The 25278-nt window shown below is 36.5% G+C and overlaps 1 protein-coding gene across 12 annotated transcripts in view; it reads left to right on the top strand.

Moving 5' to 3' along the window:
- The window catches only part of LOC137244680 (uncharacterized), a 416557-nt gene that overhangs the window by 267473 nt on the left and 123806 nt on the right, over positions 1-25278 (top strand). For all 12 annotated transcript variants that reach the window (XR_010951154.1, XR_010951152.1, XR_010951155.1 and 9 more), the window contains one exon: positions 15491-18413. Coding sequence is in view for 7 of the 12 variants with exons in the window: in XM_067774048.1 (XP_067630149.1) it covers positions 15491-18413 (2923 nt within the window). In the remaining 5 variants the exon portion in view is untranslated. The remainder of the gene's footprint in view (positions 1-15490; positions 18414-25278) is intronic.

Here is a 25278-nt window from a genome sequence, read left to right as displayed (position 1 = left end):
ATACCTTTAATTTGATACCCATATCGCACAAACACATTCTGGAGTCACCCCTGGTCCACCTTTATGGCGATATCTCGAAAAGGCATCCACCTATAGAACTAAGCCCCACGCCCTTTTAAAATACTCATTAACACCTTTCATTTGATACCCATATCGTACAAATATATTCTAGAGTCACCCCAGGTCCACCTTTATGGCGATATCTCGAAAAGACGAACATCTATAGAACTAAGGCCCACTCCCTTTTAAAAAGACACATTAACATCTTTCATTTGATACCCACATCTTACAAAAAAGTCTAGAGTCACCCCTGAGCCACCTTTATGGCGATATCACGAAAAGGCGTCCACCTATAGATCTAAGGCCCACTCCCTTTTAAAATACTCATTAACCCATTTCATTTCATACCCATATCGTACAAACAAATCCTAGGGTCACCCCTCCACCTTTATGGCCATATCTGGAAAAGGCGTCCACCTATAGAACTAAGCCCACGCCCTTTTAAAATACTCATTAACACATTTCATTTGATACCCATATCGTACAAACACATTCTAGAGTCACCCCTTGTCCACCTTTATGCCGATATCTCGAAAAGGCGACCACCTATACAACTACCACCACTCCCTTTTAAAACCTTCATTAATACCTTTAATTTGATACCCATATCGTACAAACACATTCTAGAGTCACCCCTGGTCCACCTTTATGGCGATATCTCGAAAAGGCGTCCACCTATAGAACTAAGCCCCACGCCCTTTTAAAATACTCATTAACACCTTTCGTTTGATACCCATATTGTACAAACGCATTCTAGAGTCACCCCTGGTCCATCTTTATAGCGATATCTCGAAAAGGCGTCCACCTGTAGAACTAAGGCCCCCTCCCTTTTAAAATACTCATTAACCCATTTCATTTCATACCCATATCGTACAAACAAATCCTAGGGTCACCCCTCCACCTTTATGGCGATATCTGGAAAAGGCGTCCACCTATAGAACTAAGCCCACGCCCTTTTAAAATACTCATTAACACATTTCATTTGATACCCATATCGTACAAACACATTCTAGAGTCACCCGTTGTCCACCTTTATGCCGATATCTCGAAAAGGCGACCACCTATACAACTACCACCACTCCCTTTTAAAACCTTCATTAATACCTTTAATTTTATACCCTTATCGTACAAACACATTCTAGAGTCACCCCTGGTCCACCTTTATGGCGATATCTCGAAAAGGCGTCCACCTATAGAACTAAGCCCCACGCCCTTTTAAAATACTCATTAACACCTTTCGTTTGATACCCATATTGTACAAACGCATTCTAGAGTCACCCCTGGTCCATCTTTATAGCGATATCTCGAAAAGGCGTCCACCTGTAGAACTAAGGCCCCCTCCCTTTTAAAATACTCATTAACCCATTTCATTTCATACCCATATCGTACAAACAAATCCTAGGGTCACCCCTCCACCTTTATGGCGATATCTGGAAAAGGCGTCCACCTATAGAACTAAGCCCACGCCCTTTTAAAATACTCATTAACACATTTCATTTGATACCCATATCGTACAAACACATTCTAGAGTCACCCCTGGTCCACCTTTATGCCGATATCTCGAAAAGGCGTCCACCTATAGAACTAAGCCCCACGCCCTTTTAAAATACTCATTAACACCTTTCGTTTGATACCCATATCGTACAAACACATCCTAGAGTCATTCCTGGTCCACCTTTATGGCGCTATCTCGAAAAGGCGTCCACCTGTAGAACTAAACCCCACGCCCTTTTGAAATACTCAATAACACCTTTCGTTTGATACCCATATTGTACAAATGCATTCTAGAGTCACCCCTGGTCCAACTTTATGGCGATATCTCGAAAAGGCATCCACCTATAGAACTAAGGCCCACTCCCTTTTAAAATTTTCATTAACCCCTTTCATTTGATACCCATATCGTACAAGCAAATTCTAGAGTCAGCCCTGGTCCACCTTTATGGCGATATCCCTAAATGGCGTCCACCTATAGAACTATGGCCCACTCCCTCATAAAATACTCTTTAATACCTTTCATTTGACACCCATGTCATACAAACACATTCCAGGGTTACCCTCGGTTCATTTTCCTACATGGTTATTTTCCCTTATGTTGTCACCATAGCTCTCAACTGAGTATGTAATGTTCGGTTACACTCGAACTTAGCCTTCCTTATTTGTTATTTTTATTTTTTTAATGTTGCACTAAATCAGATTTAGACTCGTTAATGTATTTTTCGTTTCATTGCTCTTGTTTTCTTTCATCACTAAAATATTTTGGATGTAACGCGTTCGTGTCTGATTATCCACATAATGAAGTTCAGTCATTCAAGAACGGTAAATTGAAAGTGAACCTTTATTCAATAGTTTATTGAAGGTCGACAGAACTTTTAAAGCAATTTTTGTATACAAAGTTTATGTTTAATATGTTTAATTAAAATGAGAAAAATAGCTTAATATGCTCACTTTTAAAAATACTTAAGGTCAATAAACTGAGACTAATGGAACTGCATTTTAGAAGGTCTTAGCTTAGTATTAAATTTTCACCTACACCCGAACTCGAACGCCCTTACTTGTTTTATTTAAGTTTTAAACTCTCCAAATTTTTCATATGCCGTTACAAAGTGCGCAAAATTTGAGAAATAAAAAAAATTGTTTACTGCATAGAGTACTCGGCAAATTTTGTTTTATCCGAAAACTGGTTTGCCTACATTTCAAGAGTGAGCCCCGCTTCCCCTCTTCACTCTATATCTTATTTTCTTGCTTCTTATTCTTGTCGATTCCTTATTCCATTTACCTTCGTCCTGCTCCCGAACCCATTCCCGCTCGAAATACCTCTCCCGCTCCCTATCCTACTGCCACTCCCATTCCTACTCTCACACTAACTCGCTCTGCCCCTCTCTCAATCTCTATCTCAATTTCCAGGGAGTCTCTATATCAATTATGTTTCACCTGACCGGCCGATTTCTACACCTAATTTTTTTTAGACCACTACAAACCTATACGAAACTAATACAGGTACTATCTTTAAAACTACATTCATCTTTACATATAAGATATACATAGATATATAATTGAGACGGTCGCCTTCCTGATAATATACCTTCTTACGATGTATATTTGTATCCACTTTCTCCGTAAACAGGGGCATTTGTCATATTGTATATTTGTATCTTCTTGCCTCTCCCTTTTGCTCTCCATGATTAGTTCCTTGTCTCTGCTCTGTATCTTTCCCTTTCATTTTCTAGATTTTTCTCTCTTCTTTTTCCACTTAGTTCCTCTTCCTCTACCTCCCTCTATTTTTCTCCATCTCACCCTTTCTTTATCTCGGTCTCCGATTCCCAATCCTATCTCCTATTTTCCTTTTTCTTTTCTTCAGCCTATGTTTTTTTTAAAACATCCCCTGTTTCCTTCTCGCTCCTCTTCTTAAACACCACTCCATTTAAAACCCCCATTAACAGATCCTATTTGATATCCAAAATGTAAAAAAATATTCTGGAATCACTCTGGTCCACACTTTGGCCTATATCTCGGAAAAGGGTGCACGTTTTAAAACCATCTGTGAAACTGTACGAAACAAACGCAGCTATGATTTTAAAAATTGGTTCAACCGATCTTAAGTTAAAAAGTTACAACTGACTGCCTAAATAATAAGCTTCAAAAAATCGCACCATAAATGGAAGTTTTATGTATAGGTCGGCCCCTTATCCACTTTCTGAAATGATATTTTTTTTTTTGTAATATTCACTTGGCCCACTTGGGTACGAGGTACACCGAATTTGAAGCAAATCGCACCATTAATTAGATTTTTTGGAAGAGGTCGGTCCCTTGTCCACTTACCGGAAAGTTTCTCAAATAATGTACTAGTCAAGGAAGTACCTCTGTCCCGCACCATAAATAATTTTAAGTTTAAAGCATCCTCAAATCCTTGAACACACGTACAAAATCTCCTCAAACTCGGTTCCGTCGTTTGAGAGGAGGCCACTTAAAAACACACGTATAGAAGAAATATACATATTTAGATTTTACTTAAGAAACAATTTTGATCACTGGAAGAAAGTGCAGCGGCTCCAGACTAGACGGCCTTTTATTCCAGACGTCGTGGAGCACATGCAAACATCCATCTGCCATCCACTGCCACCATCTCAAGGCATGAATACCCCTGTGACTTAATAAGGAATGAAAAGTTGCTTCCTTTATTCGTTTGAGGGTGATACGAAATTGTTATTGATTCGTACCATGTTAATGATTTTAATATTGAGTTTTTTATATGATTTTAATTTCAATATGAAAGAACTGATATTTGGGAAAATATGTCAATAAAAATTATTTTAGGAAATCTTTTGAGATTTTTTAAAATTGATTCTACTAATTAACTTAATTTTAAAAATTTTAAGTTATTTCTTTTTTGTAGTTTGTTTTTATACCTTTCATGAAAACTTTGGATGAATCTCAAAATTGTAAGTCCTTAAAGGAAAATAGATAGACCCACCACGACATTTGTCGGAACCGGCCGGATCGGACTATAGCATATATCCTCCATACAACCGATTTTTCAGAAAAAGATGATTTTTGTGATATTTTCCTCAATTTATCAGATTGTAGCTTCAAACATCACCGTATGCTTTCGTATTGCATATTGCATATATTGTTGTCTGAAACAATGGATGAGATCGGTTCGCAATTTCTGCCCCATTTTAACAGCTAGAAGCTTCAAATTTCACCAAATGCATACGTCTAATACATATATTGTTGCCTGAAAAAATCATAGAGGTCGGTGGTATATATATTATATACCCCATATAAACTTTCATTTTTGCGCCTTTTTTACGGCTACAAGCTTCAAATTTCATCAAATAATTACGTTTACGTCATATATTGTTGAAATACGTGATTCGTAGTCATAGTTTTTACACGCAGACCACAAAAAACGTGAAGCTTTGCATCCTCACACAAAGTACCTACCTATTTTTATACTCAGCGTGCTTTGCACACAGAGTATATTAACTTTGATTGGATAACGGTTGGTTGTACGGGTATAAAGGAATCGAGATAGATATAGACTTCCATATATCAAAATCATCAGTATCGAAAAAAAATTTGATTGAGCCATGTCCGTCCGTCCGTCTGTCCGTTAACACGATAACTTGAGTAAATTTTGAGGTATCTTGATGGAATTTGGTATTTAGGTTCCTGGGCACTTATCTCAGATCGCTATTTAAAATGAACGATATCGGACTATAACCATGCACACTTTTTCGATATCGAAAATTTCGAAAAACCGAAAAAATGCGATAATTCATTGCCAAAGAGGGATAAAGCGATGAAACTTGGTGGGTGAGTTGACCTTATAACGCAGAATAGAAAATTAGTAAAATTTTGGACAATGGGCGTGGCACCGCCCACTTTTAAAAGAAGGTAATTTAAAAGTTTTGCAAGCTGTAATTTAGCAGTCATTGAAGATATCATGATGAAATTTTGCAGAAATGTTACTACCGTTACTATATATGTGCTCAATAAAAATTAGGAAAATCGGATGAAGAACACGCCCACTTTAAAAAAAAAAATTTTTTAAAAGTCAAATTTTAACAAAAACGGGAATATATTTACTGTATATAAGTAAATTATGTCAACAATCAACTCCTGTAATGATATGGTGCAACAAAATACAAAAATAAAAGAAGATTTCAAAATGGGCGTGTTCCGCCCTTTTTCATTTAGTTTGTCTAGAATACTTTTAATGCCATAAGTCGAACAAAAATTTACCACTCCTTCTGAAATTTGGTAGAGGAATAGACTCTATGACGGTAACTGTTTTCTGTGAAAATGGGCGAAATCGGTTGAAACCACGCCTATTTTTTATACACAATCGACCGTCTGTCCTTCCGCTCGGCCGTTAACGCGATAACTTGATCAAAAACAGATATATCTTTACTAAAATCAGTTCGCGTATTTACCTAAACTCACTTTGTCTTGGTACAAAAAATGGCCGAAATCCGACTATAACCGCGCCCACTTTTTCGAAATCGAAAATTACGAAAAATGAAAAAAATTCCATAATTCTATACCAAATATGAAAAAGGGATGAAATATGGTAATTTGATTGGTTTATTGACGCAAAAAATAACTTTAGAAAAAACTTTGTAAAAAGGGTGTGACACCTACCATATTAAGTAGAAGAAAATGAAAAAGTTCTGCAGGGCGCAATCAAAAGCCCTTGGAATCTTGGCAGGAATACTGTTCGTGGTATTACATATATAAATAAATTAGCGGTACCCGACAGATGATGTTCTGGGTCACCCTGGTCCACATTTTGGTCGATATCTCGAAAACGCCTTCACATATACAACTAAGGGCCACTTCCTTTTAAAACCCTCATTAATACCTTTAGTTTGATATCCATATCGTACAAACACAGTATATGTTCCCCCCTGGTCCACCTATATGGCGATATCTGGAAAAAGCGTCCACCTATAGAATTAAGGCTCACTCCTTTTTAAAATACTCATTAATACCTTCCATTTGATACCCATGTCATACAAACACATTCCAGGGTTAACCTCGGTTCATTTTCCTACATGGTTATTTTCCCTTATGTTGTCACCATAGCTCTCAACTGAGTATGTAATGTTCGGCTACACCCGAACTTAGCCTTCCTTACTTGTTTATATCAATTTTACAAATATTATTTATTAATCATAAATCAAAAACTGTTAAACCTATCGTAACAAAATTCGGCAGAAAGGTTGCCTTTACTATAGGGAATGATTTGAAGAAAAATTAACGAAATCGGTTAAGGACCACGCCTACTTTTATATAAAAGATTTTTAAAAGGATCGTGGACGAATAAAATAAGCTAATCTAACATATCGTAATGAAATTGTGTACACATATTTCCTTATAGCAGAAAATATTTCTAGTAAAAATGGACGGGATCGGTTAAAGACCACGGCAACTTAGATATAAAACAAGTTTAAAAGGGTCGTAGACTAGAATAATAAGCTATAACTAAGAAAAAAATAGTTTTGAATCAATGATCTTTCACTTATCAAGTTTTATTGTAAGAGGAAATGGGGAGATATGTGTTTTTTTAACGGGCAGTGCCACGTATTATGTATTAAAAGTAATTTATCTGAAATGAAACGTACAATTGAAGCTCACGCTGAGTATATAATGTTCGGTTACCCCCCAACTTAGACACCTTTACTTGTTTATTTATCTTTAAAATCGTTTAGGTAGGGTCATATGTTCACTGTATATTTCTTATCTTATACAGCCGATTATTTGGAGGTTACGAAAGGGATAAGATTATTGTTCAGCCCCATTCATGAAAGATATGAAATTCGGCACAGCCGAAGACAGTCCTGTTCTTACTAGTTTTGTGTTGTTTTCGATGTGAAAATTAGGTTATTGTTTGTATTTTGGGTTAGAATAATTGTTGTTGTGAAAGAAGTTTACACAACTAAAAAATACTTAATATTACTGTAATTTTGAAAAAATTTAATAATATTTTTATATTTTTATTGATGTCATCAATAATACGCATTGAAATAAGATAACTTGATGTCTTGCTTGTATAATGATTTAACAAAAGATTTAGGAATGGAACTTTTTTTAAACAAACGAAATTTTTTAAAACTTGTTATTTTAGTTTTTAAATTAATAATTGTTTATTTGGACAAACATGAAAAATTAATTGCAGAATGTAAAATTTTTTGCTAATCGATACAGTGATTTATAATCTCTTACAATTGTGGTTTTTGAAATTAATTTGCTGTAGTTTCTGGTTGTATGCAATTGATAGAATTTACAAATTTGATTCACTAATCTCGTTTCATGAATTCTTTAAACATTTTTAATTTATTTTAGTTTTCATCATTCACTAAATTTTTTACTTTGGTTTCCTTTATTGTGGATTTGTTGTTTTAATTTTAGCGGTTGGAATAAAAGGAAATTAGCAATGTACATTCCTCGAGTTTTGCTTTAAAGCAGTACTTGACTGTATATGTATGTTGGTTGTAGTTGACGTTAACTCTTAATTCCAAATGGTTTTTGAAATAAAAAAAACATAATAAAAATGTAAACAATGAGCTGAATGATTAATAATTATAGTGGTTCGGTTTATTGTTGAAGACATTTTTAGAAATGAGTTTTCGGAAGTAAGTTTACTGTGTAAATAAAATTTGTTTGTTTTCTTCTAATTTCTTTCTTTTGATTTTGATACTTGATATAAACTTGTTGTATGGTAGGAGTTTCAGGATTTTGTACAGGATCGTCTATTATATAGACTTAGAAATTAATAAATTTGTATTTAGTTTTGAATAATATAGTTAAACTTTATTGTTTATTAAAGAATTTTTGTTTAATGAATATATTTTCAGTTTTTGATAATTAACAATAAACAATCTAAAAATAATAAATTTTAAAATATAACAAAGTATATTTATTACAAGTAGATAACCCTACAGTCAGTCCCTATTTATTGCTGAAACGCCACATATCCACCTTAACCCTGTACGATTTCATAGGCGATGAAACTTTAATTTAAGAGGTAATTTTATTTTTAAATGAGGTCATTTTAAAGAATGAAATTTTTTCTATCCCATACCGGTTGAGAAGCACATAAGTTACAGTCATACAGGGTGATTCTTAACTTAGGCAACAATGGGCCAAGTAAACATTTCTGCGTCGTTTATATTTTTCTTTAAATTTTGTTTTCCTGAATATTTCAATAACCACTGAGTAAGTTTTTATCATATACAAGCAAATAAATACTCATTTAACTCATAATTAATTTCCGGTTTTTGTGCAATAATATAGACTTATTTAAAAAAGTGCCTACAGATAGCCCCAAATTTAACAAAACACGAGAAAAGGTGAAAAAAATTGGTTTCTTGGGAATATTTTTGCTATGTTTTCTTAGTTGATATATAAGTATATATGTATCATTAAAAAGGTCTAAATCTCTTCTTGTAAAATCCAGAATTAAAACTTAGAAACAGTTTATAACCAACAAAGTTATAGGCGCGTAAGTATTTAAAGCTACGAAAAGCCGGGTTTTTACCCGTAACTCTAGATTTTGGAGGTGTTCGCGGAAATTCTTGTGCGCAGTCATTCTTAGATCTTCAAAATCTACAAGAAAAATGGCAACATTTTTCAGGTATTTTGCCTTTTTGGTAACACTGTGTTACGATTAAAGCACATTATTGCCAGGCAGTAATGTCTGAATGTAGTAAACTTAATCATTAACAAGTAAGGAAGGCTAAGTTCGGGTGTAACCGAATATTGCATACTCAGTTGAAAAAAAAAAAAAATACTCCGTTGAGAGCTGTGGAGACAAAGTAAGGGAAAATCACCATGTTGTAAAAAGAACCTAGGGTAGCCCTGGAATGTGTTTGTATGACATGTGTATCAAATGGAAGGTATTTAAGAGTATTTTAAGAGGAAGTGGGCCATAGTTCTATAGATGGACGCCATTTAGGGATATCGCCATAAAGGTGGACCAGGCCTAACTCTAGAATTTGTTTGTACGATATGGGTATCAAATGAAATGTGTTAATGATAATTTTAAAAGGGAGTGGGCCTAAGTTCTATAGGTGGACGCCTTTTCGAGATATCGCCATAAAGGTAGACCAGGGGTAACTCTAGAATTTATTTTGTACGATATGGGTATCAAATGAAAGGTATTAATGAGTATTTTAAAAGGGCGTGGGCCTAAGTTCTATAGATGGACGCCTTTTCGAGATGTCGCCATAAAGATGGACCAGAGGTGACTGTAGAATTTGTTTGTACGATATGGGTATCAAAAGAAAGGTGTTAATAAGTGTTTTAAAAAGGAGTGGACCTTAGTTCTATGGGTGGACGCCTTTTCGGGGTATCGCCATAAACGTGGACCAGGGGTGACTCTAGAATGTGTTTGTACGATATGGGTATCAAAAGAAATGTGTTAATAAGTGTTTTAAAACGGAGTGGACCTTAGTTCTATGGGTGGACGCCTTTTCGGGATATCGCCATAAACGTGGACCAGGGGTGACTCTAGAATGCGTTTGTACAATATGGGTATCAAATGAAAGGTGTTAATGAGTATTTTAAAAAGGAGTGGGCCTTAGTTCTATATGTGGCCACCTTTTCGAGATATCGCCATAAACATGGACCAGGGGTGACTCTAGAATGTGTTTGTCCGATATGGGTATCAAACGAAAGGTGTTAATAAGTGTTTTAAAAGGGAGTGGGCCTTAGCTCTATGGGTGGACGCCTTTTCGGGATATCGCCATAAACGTGGACCAGGGGTGACTCTAGAATGCGTTTGTACGATATGGGTATCAAATGAAAGGTGTTAATGAGTATTTTAAAAGGGCGTGGGCCTAAGTTCTATAGATGGACGCCTTTTCGAGATATCGCCATAAAGATGGACCAGGGGTGACTCTAGAATTGGTTTGTACGATATGAGTATCAAGTGAAAGGTGTTAATGAGTATTTTAAGAGGGTGTGGGCCTTATTTCTATATGTGGACGCCTTTTCGAGATATCGCCATAAACGTGGACCAGGGGTGACTCTAGAATGTGTTTGTACGATATGGGTATCAAATTAAAGGTATTAATGAGGGTTTTAAAAGGGAATGGCCCTTAGTTGTATATGTGAAGGCGTTTTCGAGATATCGACCAAAATCTGGACCAGGGTGATCCAGACCGTCATCGGTCGGGTACCGCTAATTTATTTATGTATGTAATACCACGAAGAGTATTCCTTCCAAAATTCCAAGGGCTTTTGATTTCGCCCTGCAAAACTTTTTCATTTTCTTCTACTTAATATGGTAGGTGTCACACTCATTTTACCAAGTTTTTTTTCTAAAGTTATATTTTGCGTCAATAGACCAATACAATTACCATGTTTCATCCCTTTTTTCGTAGTTGGTATATAATTATGGCATTTTTTCATTTTTCGTAATTTTCGATATCGAAAAAGTGGGCGTGGTCATAGTCGGATTTCGGCCATTTTTTACACAAATATAAAGTGAGTTCAGATAAGTACGTGAACTGAGTTTAGTAAAGATATATCGATTTTTGCTCAAGTTTTCGTGTTAACGGCCGGGCGGAAGGTCAGACGGTCGACTGTGTATAAAAACTGGGCGTGGCTTCAACCGATATCGGGCTTTTGATTTCGCCCTGCAAAACTTTTTCATTTTCTTCTACTTAATATGGTAGGTGTCACACTCATTTTACCAAGTTTTTTTTCTAAAGTTATATTTTGCGTCAATAGACCAATACAATTACCATGTTTCATCCCTTTTTTCGTAGTTGGTATATAATTATGGCATTTTTTCATTTTTCGTAATTTTCGATATCGAAAAAGTGGGCGTGGTCATAGTCGGATTTCGGCCATTTTTTACACCAATATAAAGTGAGTTCAGATAAGTACGTGAACTGAGTTTAGTAAAGATATATCGATTTTTGCTCAAGTTTTCGTGTTAACGGCCGGGCGGAAGGTCAGACGGTCGACTGTGTATAAAAACTGGGCGTGGCTTCAACCGATTTCGCCCTTTTTCACAGTTATCGTCCTAGAATCTAAGCCTCTACCAAATTTCACAAGGATTGGTAAATTTTTTTCGACTTATGGCATTAAAAGTATCATAGACAAATTAAATGAAAAAGGGCGGAGCCACGCCCATTTTGAAATTTTCTTTTATTTTTGTATTTTGTTGCACCATATCATTACTGAAGTTAAATGTTAACATATGCTACTTATATACGGTAAAGATATTAACGTTTCTTTTAAAATTTGAATTGAAAAAAAAAATTTTTTAAAAAGTGGGCGTGGTCGTTCTCCGATTTTGCTAATTTTTATTAAGCAGACATATAGTAATAAGAGTAACGTTCCCGCAAAATTTCATCATGATATCTTCAACGACTGCCAAATTACACCTTGCAAAACTTCTAAATTACCTTCTTTTAAAATTGGGCGGGGCCACGCCCATTGCCCAAAATTTTACTAGTTTTCTATTCTGCGTTATAAGTTCAACTCACCTACCAAGTTTCATCGCTTAATCCGTATTTGGTAATGAATTATCGCACTTTTTCGATTTTTCGAAATTTTCGATATCGAAAAAGTGGGCGTGGTTATTGTCCGATATCGTACATTTTAAATAGCGATCTGAGATGAGTGCCCAGGAACCTACATATCAAATTTCATCAAGATAGCTCAAAATGTACTCAAGTTATCGTGTTAACGGGAAGACGGACGGACGGACGGACATGGCTCAATCGAATTTTTTTCGATACTGATGATTTTGATATATGGAAGTCTATATCTATCTCGATTCCTTTATACCTGTACAACCAACCGTTATCCAATCAAAGTTAATATACTCTGTGAGCTCTGCTCAACTGAGTATAAAAATACAACGCCTTTATTTTAAATTAACCAACGGTATTCGAGCGGCTATTTTAAAACGAAAACAATTTTCACCAGAACCACAAATAAATGCATACAATGATCATTTATTACATAGCATTTCGTAAACCAAACAAAATTCTCCAGTCTCAAATTGAGTATGCGAAATATTTCTGTAAGCGAATAAAAAATTTGTTTTTCTTTTTTACTTACGAACGATACACATTTTTAACTCCTTATGAAATCACTTTCTATTTTTGTTTGGTGAAAAACGACAATTTCATTGCCAACACGACAGACCGCAATGCACCAAGAATGACCATATGATAACCGAAGACACATATGGTTTGGCCCACTTTTCATGTTGCCACACAACTTTGTATGATTATTGCCACATGCAACTTTAATGTGCGCGCAAAACGTGTATTTGGATTTATAAAAAAATAAAATATTTTTATTTCAATGTATGCAGCCAAATTTTTTTATTTGTACAGTAGGGATTGAAAAATTGGTAATATTGGTAGTGCTTCCTACAATTCAAATTTTCAACTTGTATGATGTAAGTTTAGCTAAAAGCCGAATGCAACAAATCTTATTTCACTTAAATGCACCAAAGGGATGCCGTCGAGTCACTGCATGCTTGATTTCCCAGCTTTTGTCAGAACTAGAAGAATTTTGGTTGCAATTCACTTGGATCTCCGGAGGATTTATCCCCAACCTTGGATCGGTCCCATTATAAACTATATCGTTGCTGACGCCACCTTTTATTACAAATTGCATCTGACTTAATGCTCGTATTTGACGTATGAGGCCCAATGTACCCTCAGATTTAAGATGCAAATAAACCGAGAGAATGAAAATATATAAATATTAAGTGTTGCTATAAAATAAATATTGTAACAAATTTACAGCAATTCCGCTTATTTCAAATCTTCTAATAAGGTTCGAATCACTAAACTGTTGAATAAAATAACTTCAATATTGAATAATGGAAAAATGGCCTTTATTAAAGTACTTCACAATAACACTTTTACTTTGCAACGAATAGCTTGCTTAATAACCAAACTGATAGCTCAAATGAAACTAAACTCTCGCGCCGCTACTGTCGCCTTTTTATACTGTTCGATTTCCTCGTTGCATACTTCTAGGCTTTTCCATTCCAGAACTTACTAGTTAGTTATCAGCTACAAAATCACCAGCCACAACTATGTTTATTGCTTCTCATAATACTTGCACAAATTATTGCCCTCTCTTGTGAGCACCTTAGATAAGATATATGCATGTGTTTGTGCGTTGCTTCTCTGCTGCGTATACGTACATATGTGCAGACATAATGATTGATTCGTTTATGTAGATACAAGTGACTGTCTGCTTTATTGTTGTTGTGACTTTATTTACTTAGCATCAGACTAGGGATGTGAGTATCAGTTAGTGTCATTCATATTCGTCACAATACTACCAGGCCGACTATCTAGCCAATCAGATTTCTATAGCAGCATTCTAGAGTCCACAGCCCTTCTGTGGACTCACAAAGCACACATTTGGGAAAACCATAAGTAACTGGGAAAAATTGCAGTAGGGCAAAGATAGAAAGATCAGCCCAACTCATTAATCTAAGTAGATAGAACTACTACTCTCGCTGGGTACTATACGGGACAATGTAGTCTTCAATATCGCTAAGTAAGTTAAATATTTTCGATACACAAATATATCACTTTTGTGACCTGAAGCATGAAACTCCGGTTCAGGTGTTCTGCAAATACGTCGCTCTGACAAGGCAGAGAATCCACCATCTAGGAGGCTTAAAAAATAACTAGATTTCATACAACACATAGAACAAGAATACACCATCATCTTTCCTTTCTTCATTTTTCTTCCTTTCTTTTCTTTTCCTTTTCCCTCCTTTTCCATTTTTTTCATTTCCTTCCCTCTTCTTCCTATCCTTTATTTTCCCCCTTTCTTTTATTTTTTTATTTTCTTTCTCTCCTTTTCCTTTTCTTTCCTTTCCTCTACTTTTCTTTTATGTTTTTTCATCATCTTAAATAATAACCCTAAATTTATTCTTAAACAAACCAGAAATTTTCCCCTTCTAGTACTGATATGGTTATGAATACAATCCTGAAACGGCCCCGAAACAATAAGAGCACAGTTCCATAACGGTTCAAATAGTTCGAAAATAATCCTGAACACTACTGTCCCGAAACTATTCCGTATTTGTACCGACATGATCATGAAAACAGTCTAGAAACTATTCTAATATACCCTGCAAAAATCGTTGGATCATGTGGCCCACTTGTGTCATACTGAAGTACTCCATGGATTACTCTGATGTAATGCTGAACTGGAGTATATGGTCCAGTCCTAGGACATCGCAATGTTAATTGGACCATATTTTTTGTATAAATTGTGGTTAATTTTGGAGCACTCGCTTGGTCCATAGCGAGTACTCCATACATGCATGCATGGAGTACTCGAGATTTTTGCAGGGTAGTCCGAAAGGGTAGTTCGAAATGTGTATAACCTAATTTCGAAATGACTGCGAAAACAATCCCTGCTCCGAAATAGTTATGACAAGATCCCCAGCACAATACCGCGACGGCCCATAATAGTCCCGAGATTATAGCACAATATTCCCAAGGTTATCCCAAAACATTCCCGCCATGATCCAGAGGTTATCCTGAAATTATTACCAAATAGATCTAAAGCAATTCCAAAATTTTAGATACTAATTTGTCTATAAATTATCCTGCCTAGTATTAAAATGGTTCCAAAAAAATCTCGAACAGGGAAAAATACCGAATAGTCCCAAAATATTCTAAGATGATGACGAGCCAGTCACAGCAGTAGGAATTTTAAATGCCAATTTTTGAAAGCTTCTAGTTTTGGAATTTTTTCGAAAACGTTTTTGAATTTAGTGCTGCTTTTTTTTGTACGCGCAGCTGTATATGGATATTTGTTAGTACATATATACTTTATTTTTTTTTCAACGCTCTAATGGAAATAAATTTCCCTTTTCGACATTTTCACTTATTTTGTTTGTTGTTGTTTTTTTTATTTGCAGTGTTGGCAATGCGATTTCAATGCCATTGGCAGCCAACAACAGTGGACACGCGGATAAATTACTGCAAAATGGACATAATTACCAGCAACACATTGGCAAAAGCAACAAAAATCACAACAACACAAATAATGAAAATAATAATTATACCAACAGCAATGTCACGAGCAGTAATAATAAATACAATAGCAACAACAACAGAAGCGCTAAAGGAATAATGATGACCCCCAATGCCATTAACAACAACAACAAACACACAAATCACACCAACAATAACAACAATATTAGTAGTATTAATAAGAGTAACTCAATTACAAATATAAATAACAAAAGAGCGTTAAATAAAATCAACAACTACAGTAGCCATAATAGTCATATAAGCCATGGCAGCAACAGCAACAACAATTTGACTAAAAGCAGACAAAACTATGCGAAAAACAAAGATGGTTACGCCAGTTTACTAGTCGACAAAGACATCAATGCTATTGCGCCTTTAAGAGCAACAACAACAGTCACTACTAAGCCAACAACACCAGCAGCAGTAGCTGAAAATCGAAAGCTCTCGTTAGAAAAAAACTCCACGCCGGGTGCAGTAGTGCGCGTCAAGAAGCAGTCTACCAGCTCGACAATTACAACAACAACAACAACTGAATCTAGTGTTAGTGCCGAACGTGACGATAGCGTAGACCGCAACAACGACCACGACGCCAACCACGAAAAGACACGGACAAACGGCAAAGGCACAACTTCAAACGGCGGCAACAAAACCAAATTGGCCCAGAGCATTGGTAGTGAGCGGCGCGGTCACACGAGTTCACATCAGTCGCATTATTCAACGGACAAAAGCGGCTCGTCCGGTTATTATAGTTCGAATGTTTGTTCCACATACTCGCTAGACGAGCATATCTATTGTGAACCGGTTATAGATATCCTAGACGTGAGTAAGGGTGCAAAGGCGCGCCAGATTGCAAATGCTAGTGATAATAAGAAAATCACAGCAACAACAGCAAAATTATCTAAAACTCGCGTGCAGGAAATGAGTCACAAAGGAGATGCTGCTTCAAAACGTGATGGTGGTGGACGTAGAAACAGTGCGCGTACGACGTCAGCGACAACGAGGGCGACGACAAGTCGGAATGGCGAAAGTGGTATAGCTGGTTGTAGTGAGGAGTTGGATGATGACGAGGATTTTGATGCAGAAGATGGGAAGGTGATATGCTCGCCACACATTGAGCATAACAAATCCAACGATGCCATGGATGGTATTCCAGCTGGCTTACAATTCTTATTACAAAGACAAACCTCAGAGGAATCACAACACTTAAGCGAAAATCTGCGCTTACTGGAGACTAGCATCGAAAATCTCGATCGACACTTAAAACGATATCCAAGTCTGAGTTCGCATGAACGTATTGCCGCCTTTGTACACTCACATCATCAGCATGCGCCACATTTCCTGCAACATCACGAGCAGCAGCAGCAGCAGCAACAGCATGAGTACCTTCAACCATCAGAGGTGGGCGACAAGCTACGTTTACCACCTACTGCGCATCACAATCATCATTCGCATCACTATTTACCTACCATTATGGAAGGTTACGACCCCACCACACAACCGCATCGTCCATGGCCTAGCGATATGGTGGACGATTCGTTACTCGACATAGATCTCGACTCTTTTTTGCTAGTCAATGAAAAACGTAAAGCTGGTGTTAAGCAAATACGCCAGAAACCCCAAATGCGCGATAGTAGCATAGATAATGCCACATTTCTCACCGAAGAGCAAGAAGAAGAGAATAATTATAAATGTGCAAAATATATAAATTCTTGCCCTGATGACGCGTATCGTGTCGAAAGTGATATAGTAGCAGCGGCTGGATCAGGCATTGGTTGTACTGGCACTGCCACAGCTTCAGAGAAGTCCATTTCGCTTGTGGATCATTATATGAAACGTTATGAAGATCAAATGCATTTTCAAAGCACACGCGAACTGCTCGAAGATGTACGCGATAAAATACGATTGCTCTCGCAGGCGAGTAGAAGTACCTCCCATAGTCCAATTGATCAAAAAGCGACGAGTAAAACAAATGTAGAGGAGCTACCACTCGAACTGGAAGGCATGATTAAGACGCTGAAAAAAGAACTAGAAAATTATTTAGATCGTATGAATCAGCATAGTGAGCTAGAAATACGTCAGTTTTGTAGCGGTCTCGTACGGAATCAAAATATAGTGAAGATGAAAAAAGCATTCGAACGCCGGCGTTCTACGCATAGTATCGGTACGTTGGAATCGGATTATGGTTATAACGGTAATTATGAAGCAATCTGTGATGGAGGTGGCGGTGTGCCGACAAACATACGAGAACAAATCGTTTCGATACGCTGCGCGAGTGATCCCAATTTTAAAATGAAACGCAAATCCTTAACGGAAGTATTTCCGGTTAGCGATTGCTATACCGAACCTTCGGCTTTACAACGCACTCTTTTGCTGCAAACAAAACAACATCAACGTCCTCCATCGTTAACGCAACGCGATCGGAATTTTGCTGTTGTTGCGGAGCAAGGAGGCGTTTATCAACGTGATCAAAATATTGTTACGCTGCATAAGCCCACAACACAATTGCAACGTAATTTATCATTTCAACAACCCGTATTGAATAAATTAGATGCGAAAACATTGACGGCGGTAGCGATAGATGCCGAGGTTAGTGATAAAAGTAATGCAAATAGTGGTGGTAGTAATAGTGCGGGCGATAGTAACGGTAGCGGCGCTGAATCGGGTGATAAGGATTCAATATTGGAATGGCATCGCAAAAAGCCAAGCATTTGGGAAATGTATTATGGCACGAATCGTAAGAATCAGTCGCTGTTGGGAAAACGCAATGCGTTGGTCAGCAATAGCAACAATCAAGTCACAATGTCATATGTAAGTAGTGAACAATTTTATATTTGTTTTTATGTATTTACAAGCAGGGAGTACAAATAATTGTTGTTGCGATCTACATATGTACATATGTACATCAGAAGTACGCCAATACTATTCTTTTAAAACCATCTTTTCACTATAAAAATCAAAATATTTAGTTAGAGCGAAATGAAAAACTCAAAAATAATGTCGTTTATTCTACGATCTCTTCTCTTGGTGCATAAAATGGTGAAACCATAGAGGGGGCAGCATGATGACATACCTACAAACATAAATAAAAGATCCATGTACTTTGTTTTTGCAAATTCGATGGAATAATGTCAAAAACGGACTGCGCCGAAAGTTGATGTATCAAATCAAATAAAAAAGTACAAATCAGCTGTCCCGTGCTGCCTTACATAGTTCCGCCATGGTGCATAACAACGCCTCAGAAACGAAGGATTTAGTTATTGACATAAACGCTTAAGTGTAAATGCGACTAGTCAATCATAATCAAAGGATTGGTTTTGTATTGCAAACTGTGCCAGGATCGGAAAGTCACAACAACAAAATGCACGCAAAAATTATATGCAATCCGTGCAACCTATGAATATTTTCGTGCAAAAAATGTAGGAAATGAAAAGGCAACCCTGCTTCAATCTCAACCCTCTTATTTCGGCCACGAGAACGTTTAGCAATTAATTTTCATCAACTTTTTTGGTATTTTTTTTTATTTTCTACGCCAATATTTTGACACCTGTTACTAGTATTGAATAGGATATAAGCAATCCATGCACCTTATAAGACAAACCGATTCCCCGGATTTTTGACACAACATCGTCCCCTGCTGGGATTGGTGATCACTGATGCTAAGGTTGGATGTAGGTTCCCTTTGGTGATTCTGTTTCTTCACTCATAGTAACATAAGCAGCCACAGCAGCGATATTCTCGATTTGGTGGCAACCACACTCTGTTGGGAGGGTATCCCCCGAGGATTCACTGAATATCATCATGAATACCCTTTTTCCTGAAGTAAGAACAACTCGCCGGTTAGGCAAAGGGAGACCGCATAGAAAAATTCTCTCTCCGATTCGAGAGAGATTGTTCACAGAAACGGAGTAATAGAATAAGCACTTACGGAAAACAGCGTTATCGATTTTCAACATGAAGTGAATTACGAAAGGTTGGGCTTAGGAGTCTACATGATACGGTTTACTTAAAATAACATCACACTTTGATCACCCACTATAAAATTCTAAAGCTTCGGGAGTTTATTTGCTGAAACTGGAAGCAGATTGGTCACATTGGTATCGTCAGCATGCTCCCCATGATGACCCTAAACATCAGAAGCAAAAGGATTAGGCTCCAGTTAAGAAGGGACTGGAACTCCTCCTCGCATCGTCAAGGTCGATCTCACCTACGCGAGGACGATGCTTCATGTCGTGGCAGACTTCTCAGATATCACGATCATATAAGTTCCTGATAACAATACGGCCACCGTGGTGTGATGGTAGCGTGCTCCGCCTACCACACCGTATGCCATGGGTTCACACCCCGGGCAAAGCAACATCAAAATTTTAGAAATAAGATTTTTCAATTAGAAGAAAATGTTTCTAGGCGGGGTCGCCCCTCGGCAGTGTTTGTCAAGCGCTCCGGGTGTATTTCTGCCATGAAAAGCTCTCAGTGAAAACTCATCTGCCTTGCAGATGCCGTTCGGAGTCGGCATAAAACATGTAGGTCCCGTCCGGCCAATTTGTAGGGAAAATCAAAAGGAGCACGACGCAAATTGGAAGAGAAGCTCGGCCTTAGATCTTTTCGGAGGTTATCGCGCCTTACATTTATTTATTTATTTTTTTTTTTAACAATAACATTGACGAGCACGGCAAAGCAGAGGAACTTGCAAAGAAAGTAAAATTGAAAATTTAAGGACAATGGACACGCTGAAGTAACAGCGGGAGTTGCGAGGAGGACTGCAAAGAAACAACTTAAGTTCAATTCAGCAACAATTTGTTTCCCCTTGAGCCCGTTTTTTTTTTATAACCCGGCCAGCAACCAACGACGTCTTATGTGGTTCCGATCTGTTGGAGTACAGCTTCTAGGCGTTATAATGTTTACTCAGTTGGGCAATAATCGACGTCGATAGTCACGCTGCGCAAGCATTTCCGACCGAAGATTACACTATGAATAAATAAAACAAATACGACGTCAGTTACTTCTCGATAGGCTCAGGCATATATTGAAACAAGGTTGTATTTAGTTTTTCCAATGGAAAGAAAACAAATAGGGTGTTTTTTTTAATATTCTTAGATAGGGTGTTCCTGAGGCGGCAGCCGAGATAGGGTGTTATTCCGCTCAACCGTCGACATGTGAACCTCAAAGAAACTGTACTCAAAATGAGGCTGAAGATGGCACACTACCTAAACCGGTCCAATCATTCTCCGTGTCAGAAAATTAACAAAAACAAAACGAATATCTATTCGAAATTTCATTTTTGTTGCATGAAATTGTTGACACAGGTGGATGCAAAGGCATGTTTCACAGCTTCCCAACAGAGCACCCACAAAAATGTACTTCTTTAGGCTGACGACAGAGTACACGCTGTAAGCTATGCTAGGCGAGAATCAATTTTTATTTTCATATATTTTACAAGCTTGAAACGTTTCTGGCACTCTGATAACTTTTAAAGTTTTCCATAAGAAGTAATTTGCAGAGCTTTCTATATTTATATTACAGCAACGCTTCTCGCTTCCACTCTGCCATCAGCCTTATTATGTCTCTGTGCAATGTAGCATCAATACGCTTTGAAATCTACTTTTCCTAGCTATGTTTTCTAAACGAGCCAATTAAAACAGAAATTAAATTAATTTATCAATCGCAACTTGTCAAAATTCTATTAGCTTACTCAAGCATTGTTTTAGACATTGGCACCACCTCCTTAAAAATTCTAACATTAATTATATTTAAATGCGATATTATAACTATTAAAATTTAACTAAAATTCAAAAACATATCAGAAGTTACAAGGTGCAGACTATTTGTTACAAGCATGATTCCATTATTTATGTTTATATATACAGTAGGAGGAAATAAAATAGCAGCACGACACATTTGGAGTAATATATTGTGTTATTCGAGGTATTCGTGGTAATTCGAGGTCTACACATTACAGACAAAAAAAATGTTTACAAAAAGTATTCTTAAAATTTTTTTCTGTATGTACGCGCTTGAATGGGTCAAAGCCACATGAATTCAAATGCTTTTTTTCGGTGACACGTGGCCTGAGGTTGGCTTTAAAATATCGAATTTGATTTGTTAGCTTAGATAATTGAAGCTCTGGGGGTTTAAAATTTTGATTTATCTGGACTGCAGTCTTTGCTGCTTTTATTTCCGACAATACGAAAATTTTTTCACTTTGCAGTCAAATGTTTTTTGTGCATTAACTATAAGTAATAAACTTTTTTCATTAATTAGTCACTTAAATACACAAACATTCTCGTCTAACAACATGATTTTTTTTTCTATGTTAAGTATTATTATTGTTTGTATGTTTGCATATTTATTTATGCAACGACTAATCTGAACGCCTAGTTTTGATTAATCCCCACTAAAATAACTTCCAAACTGCATTGCGTTGTGTTTAATTATGTGGGCTGTGGCTAATAGATTGTGAGCACTTAAAATTCTTGCAATTATTATACCTTTCATGAACATGAAATGGAATATATTAACTTTGGTCCTATGTTTGTAACGTTGAGAAATATAGAAGATAGACTCACCATTAAGTATACCGAATTGATCAAGGCGACGAACTGAGTTGATATAGCCATGTCCGTCTATCCGTCCGTCTGTCTGTTTGAACGCAAACTATTCCCTCAAATTTTGAGATAACTCAATGAAATTTGGCACAAGGATGTATTTTTGTATTATATTAGACATTTGTCGGATCCGGTAGGATCGGACCACTAAAACATATATCTCCCATACAACCGATCGTTCAGATAAGACGATTTTGGTCTGTAACAGAGCCTTAATAAATAATAAAATGTCACCCAGTGTTCAAGTTGCTGCAACACCCGTTGTCTACCCACGGGTGTGGAACACCTTGAACACAGAGCAATTCGGCAAGATCCATCCATCATAATTAATGTTGGCAACTCAGCAAAAAACGCAACACATAAGTGCGAAAACCTAAACTAATTTGTGAAACTAAAATATTTAAGTTCAAATTAAGAATTTGTGTAAAACAACAAATAAACATTTATTTAAAAATTTCCATTAAACATAAGTACATAAAGAAAAGTACACAAACTAAAAGATACATGTGTTTTATGATTGGGTGTGGAGATGCTTGCGCGTGCGAGCACATATTTGATACCTTACAAAGGTGCCCAGGAGTGCGTGTGTGGGCACCAGTAGCAGATTTTTGCTCGAAGGTTCCATCGGAACCTTACATGGCGACCGTGACGGCTGGAGCCCGGTCATTTTTACATTTTGGGGCCAGTGGAAAATTGTTTTTTATGCAACGGGATATAAACCCACGCCACTATCCAACGGCATATAATCGCCATTTTTTTTACCACCACCACCACCAACTTTAACACGTAAAGACACATACCAGCAACAACACCAGCAGCGATTCAGGTCTGCCAGCGCAGCAGCAGCAGTGACCAGAAAAAATAAGTATACATATATGTATTTAATATGTTGCCTACGGGTATTGTATGTATACGGCTTTATGTATGTATATTAAAACATTTATAAAATTTTTATAAAATTCGGTGCTTTCGCATTTCAATCAAAAATTTAAAATTTCACAATTAAAGGAAAATTGATTTCGCATTTCATGTAAATTTTGGATTTTTTTTTATATAACGGTGGTTTGTGAAAAACGAATTGAATTTTGTATTTAAACGGTGGTTTGTTAAAAAACCAATTAATTTTTTTGATACATAGGCTTGTTTTCGAAAAAATCAATTAGTTTTTGTACATACGGTGGTTTTCGAAAAAACCAATTAATTTTTTGATACATACGGTGGTCTTCGAAAAAACCAATTAATTTTTTGATACAAACGGTGGTTTGTTAGAAAACCAATTAAACATTTTTTGTTGGAAATATGCGGTGGTTCCGTTAAAAACCAAGTCAAATTTTTTATATAAAGCGGTGCGTCCGTGAAGATATACGAATTTTTTTAAAAATCGGTGCGTCTGTGAACATAAAAGAATATTTGAACAGATAACCAAATTTGTGAAATTTTTACCGATTAATACCTACATACTTTTGTGCAAAGTTTAAATTCAATCACTTCTTAAAGATTTTTCTATACAAGTATAATGCAGTTTTCATTCATTCTTCAAATAAATTGTTAACTATTTCTTTAGCGACTATTCACCTGTAAATCAGTTCAATTTTACAATTTTTTTTTCTTTTTCCTCAACAATTCAACTTCAAATATAAATTCAACATTCAAACAAGTGCTTCATTAATTTCATATGTACAACCTGAGAAGTGGTAAGCAAGTGCAAAAAAATCAGACTCAGAATCCGATTCCGATAAATCAGCCTCAAGCTACGAAAGTTTAACTTCATCTTCGACCGAAAAAGTCACCAAACAGGAAAATAAATTATCGTTGTCAGCAGATTTCCTAGGCTTCGAAGATTCTTCAAGTAAAAATTTAACTTCTAATTTAGTTTCAAATCTTAACGATTCAAATAGTGAAATATTAACTTCAACTTCTAACGTAAACCCAGATCTTAACAATCCAATTAGTACAAACGTGACCTCATCTTCTGCTAATTCAGCTCCAGATTTTAACGATCAAATCATGGCAACACTTGAGGAAAAGAAAATTTTTATTAGCACATGTGCTAATTCTATTAGAGAAAACTACAGTGGTGATCCTCTAGCACTTGATTCTTTTATAGACAAAATTGCATTACTTGAACAATTCGCTACTGCAGATTTAAATGATACTTTTATAGCGTTCTTAAAATCAAAATTAGAGGGTAAAGCCCGTGAAGCAATACCAACACAAGTAACTTCAGTCAATGATATTAAAACAGCTCTACGTAATAGGATCAAACCAGACAACTCGAAAGTCGGAGCAGGGAGAATTGCAGCGTTGCATGTTAACGGTAACAATTATACAGATTTTGCCAAAAAAGTTGAAGATTTAGCTGACTCACTTGAGCGGTCTCTTATTATTGAAGGGATCACTCAAGCAAAAGCTCACGAAATGGCAGTCGAACAAACTGTTAACGTGTGTCGTTTAAATGCAAAATCAAATTTAGTAAAAACCATTTTAGCCTCAACAGCATTTACTGATCCGAAAGACGTAGTAGCAAAATTAATTGTAGAACAAAACAACGAAGTAACTGAGCGTCAGGTTTTAGCTTTTCGATCACGTGGTAACAGTACATTCAGAAATTCACGTGGTAGTTATCGAGGTTTTCACCCAAACCGCGGCTATACTGGTTCTAGAAATAATAGTTCATTTTCATATAATAGCAACTATAACGGTAACAACAATCAGAGATATCGCTATGATAACAGAAATAGATACCAGAATAACAACAATAATAATATACGTCCAAATTCCAATTCAAACACAAACAGCAGTAACAATAGAGGTAACAATTCTAGATCATCCAATGGTAGAGGTCGAAACGCAAACGTTCGCGCTTTAAACGCCAGCGCCCCTCAGGATCGAACACTGAGGGAGGACGAACTAAGCCAGTAAGCGAACTTCCCTCACCAATAGGCATCTATTGTTTAAATTTAAATTACTCTGATTTCATAGAATTACAACTAAACGAGTCACAAAAATTTTGTTCTTTCCTAGTAGACATTCAAGCCGACATTTCTTTAATAAAAATATCATGTCTATAC

Source organism: Eurosta solidaginis, chromosome 3 (genome assembly GCF_040869045.1).
Source record: "Eurosta solidaginis isolate ZX-2024a chromosome 3, ASM4086904v1, whole genome shotgun sequence".
In the NCBI taxonomy this organism is placed as follows: domain Eukaryota; kingdom Metazoa; phylum Arthropoda; class Insecta; order Diptera; family Tephritidae; genus Eurosta; species Eurosta solidaginis.
The sequence above is the reverse complement of the archived record's forward strand: the minus strand, read 5'-3'. Positions and strand labels throughout refer to the sequence as shown.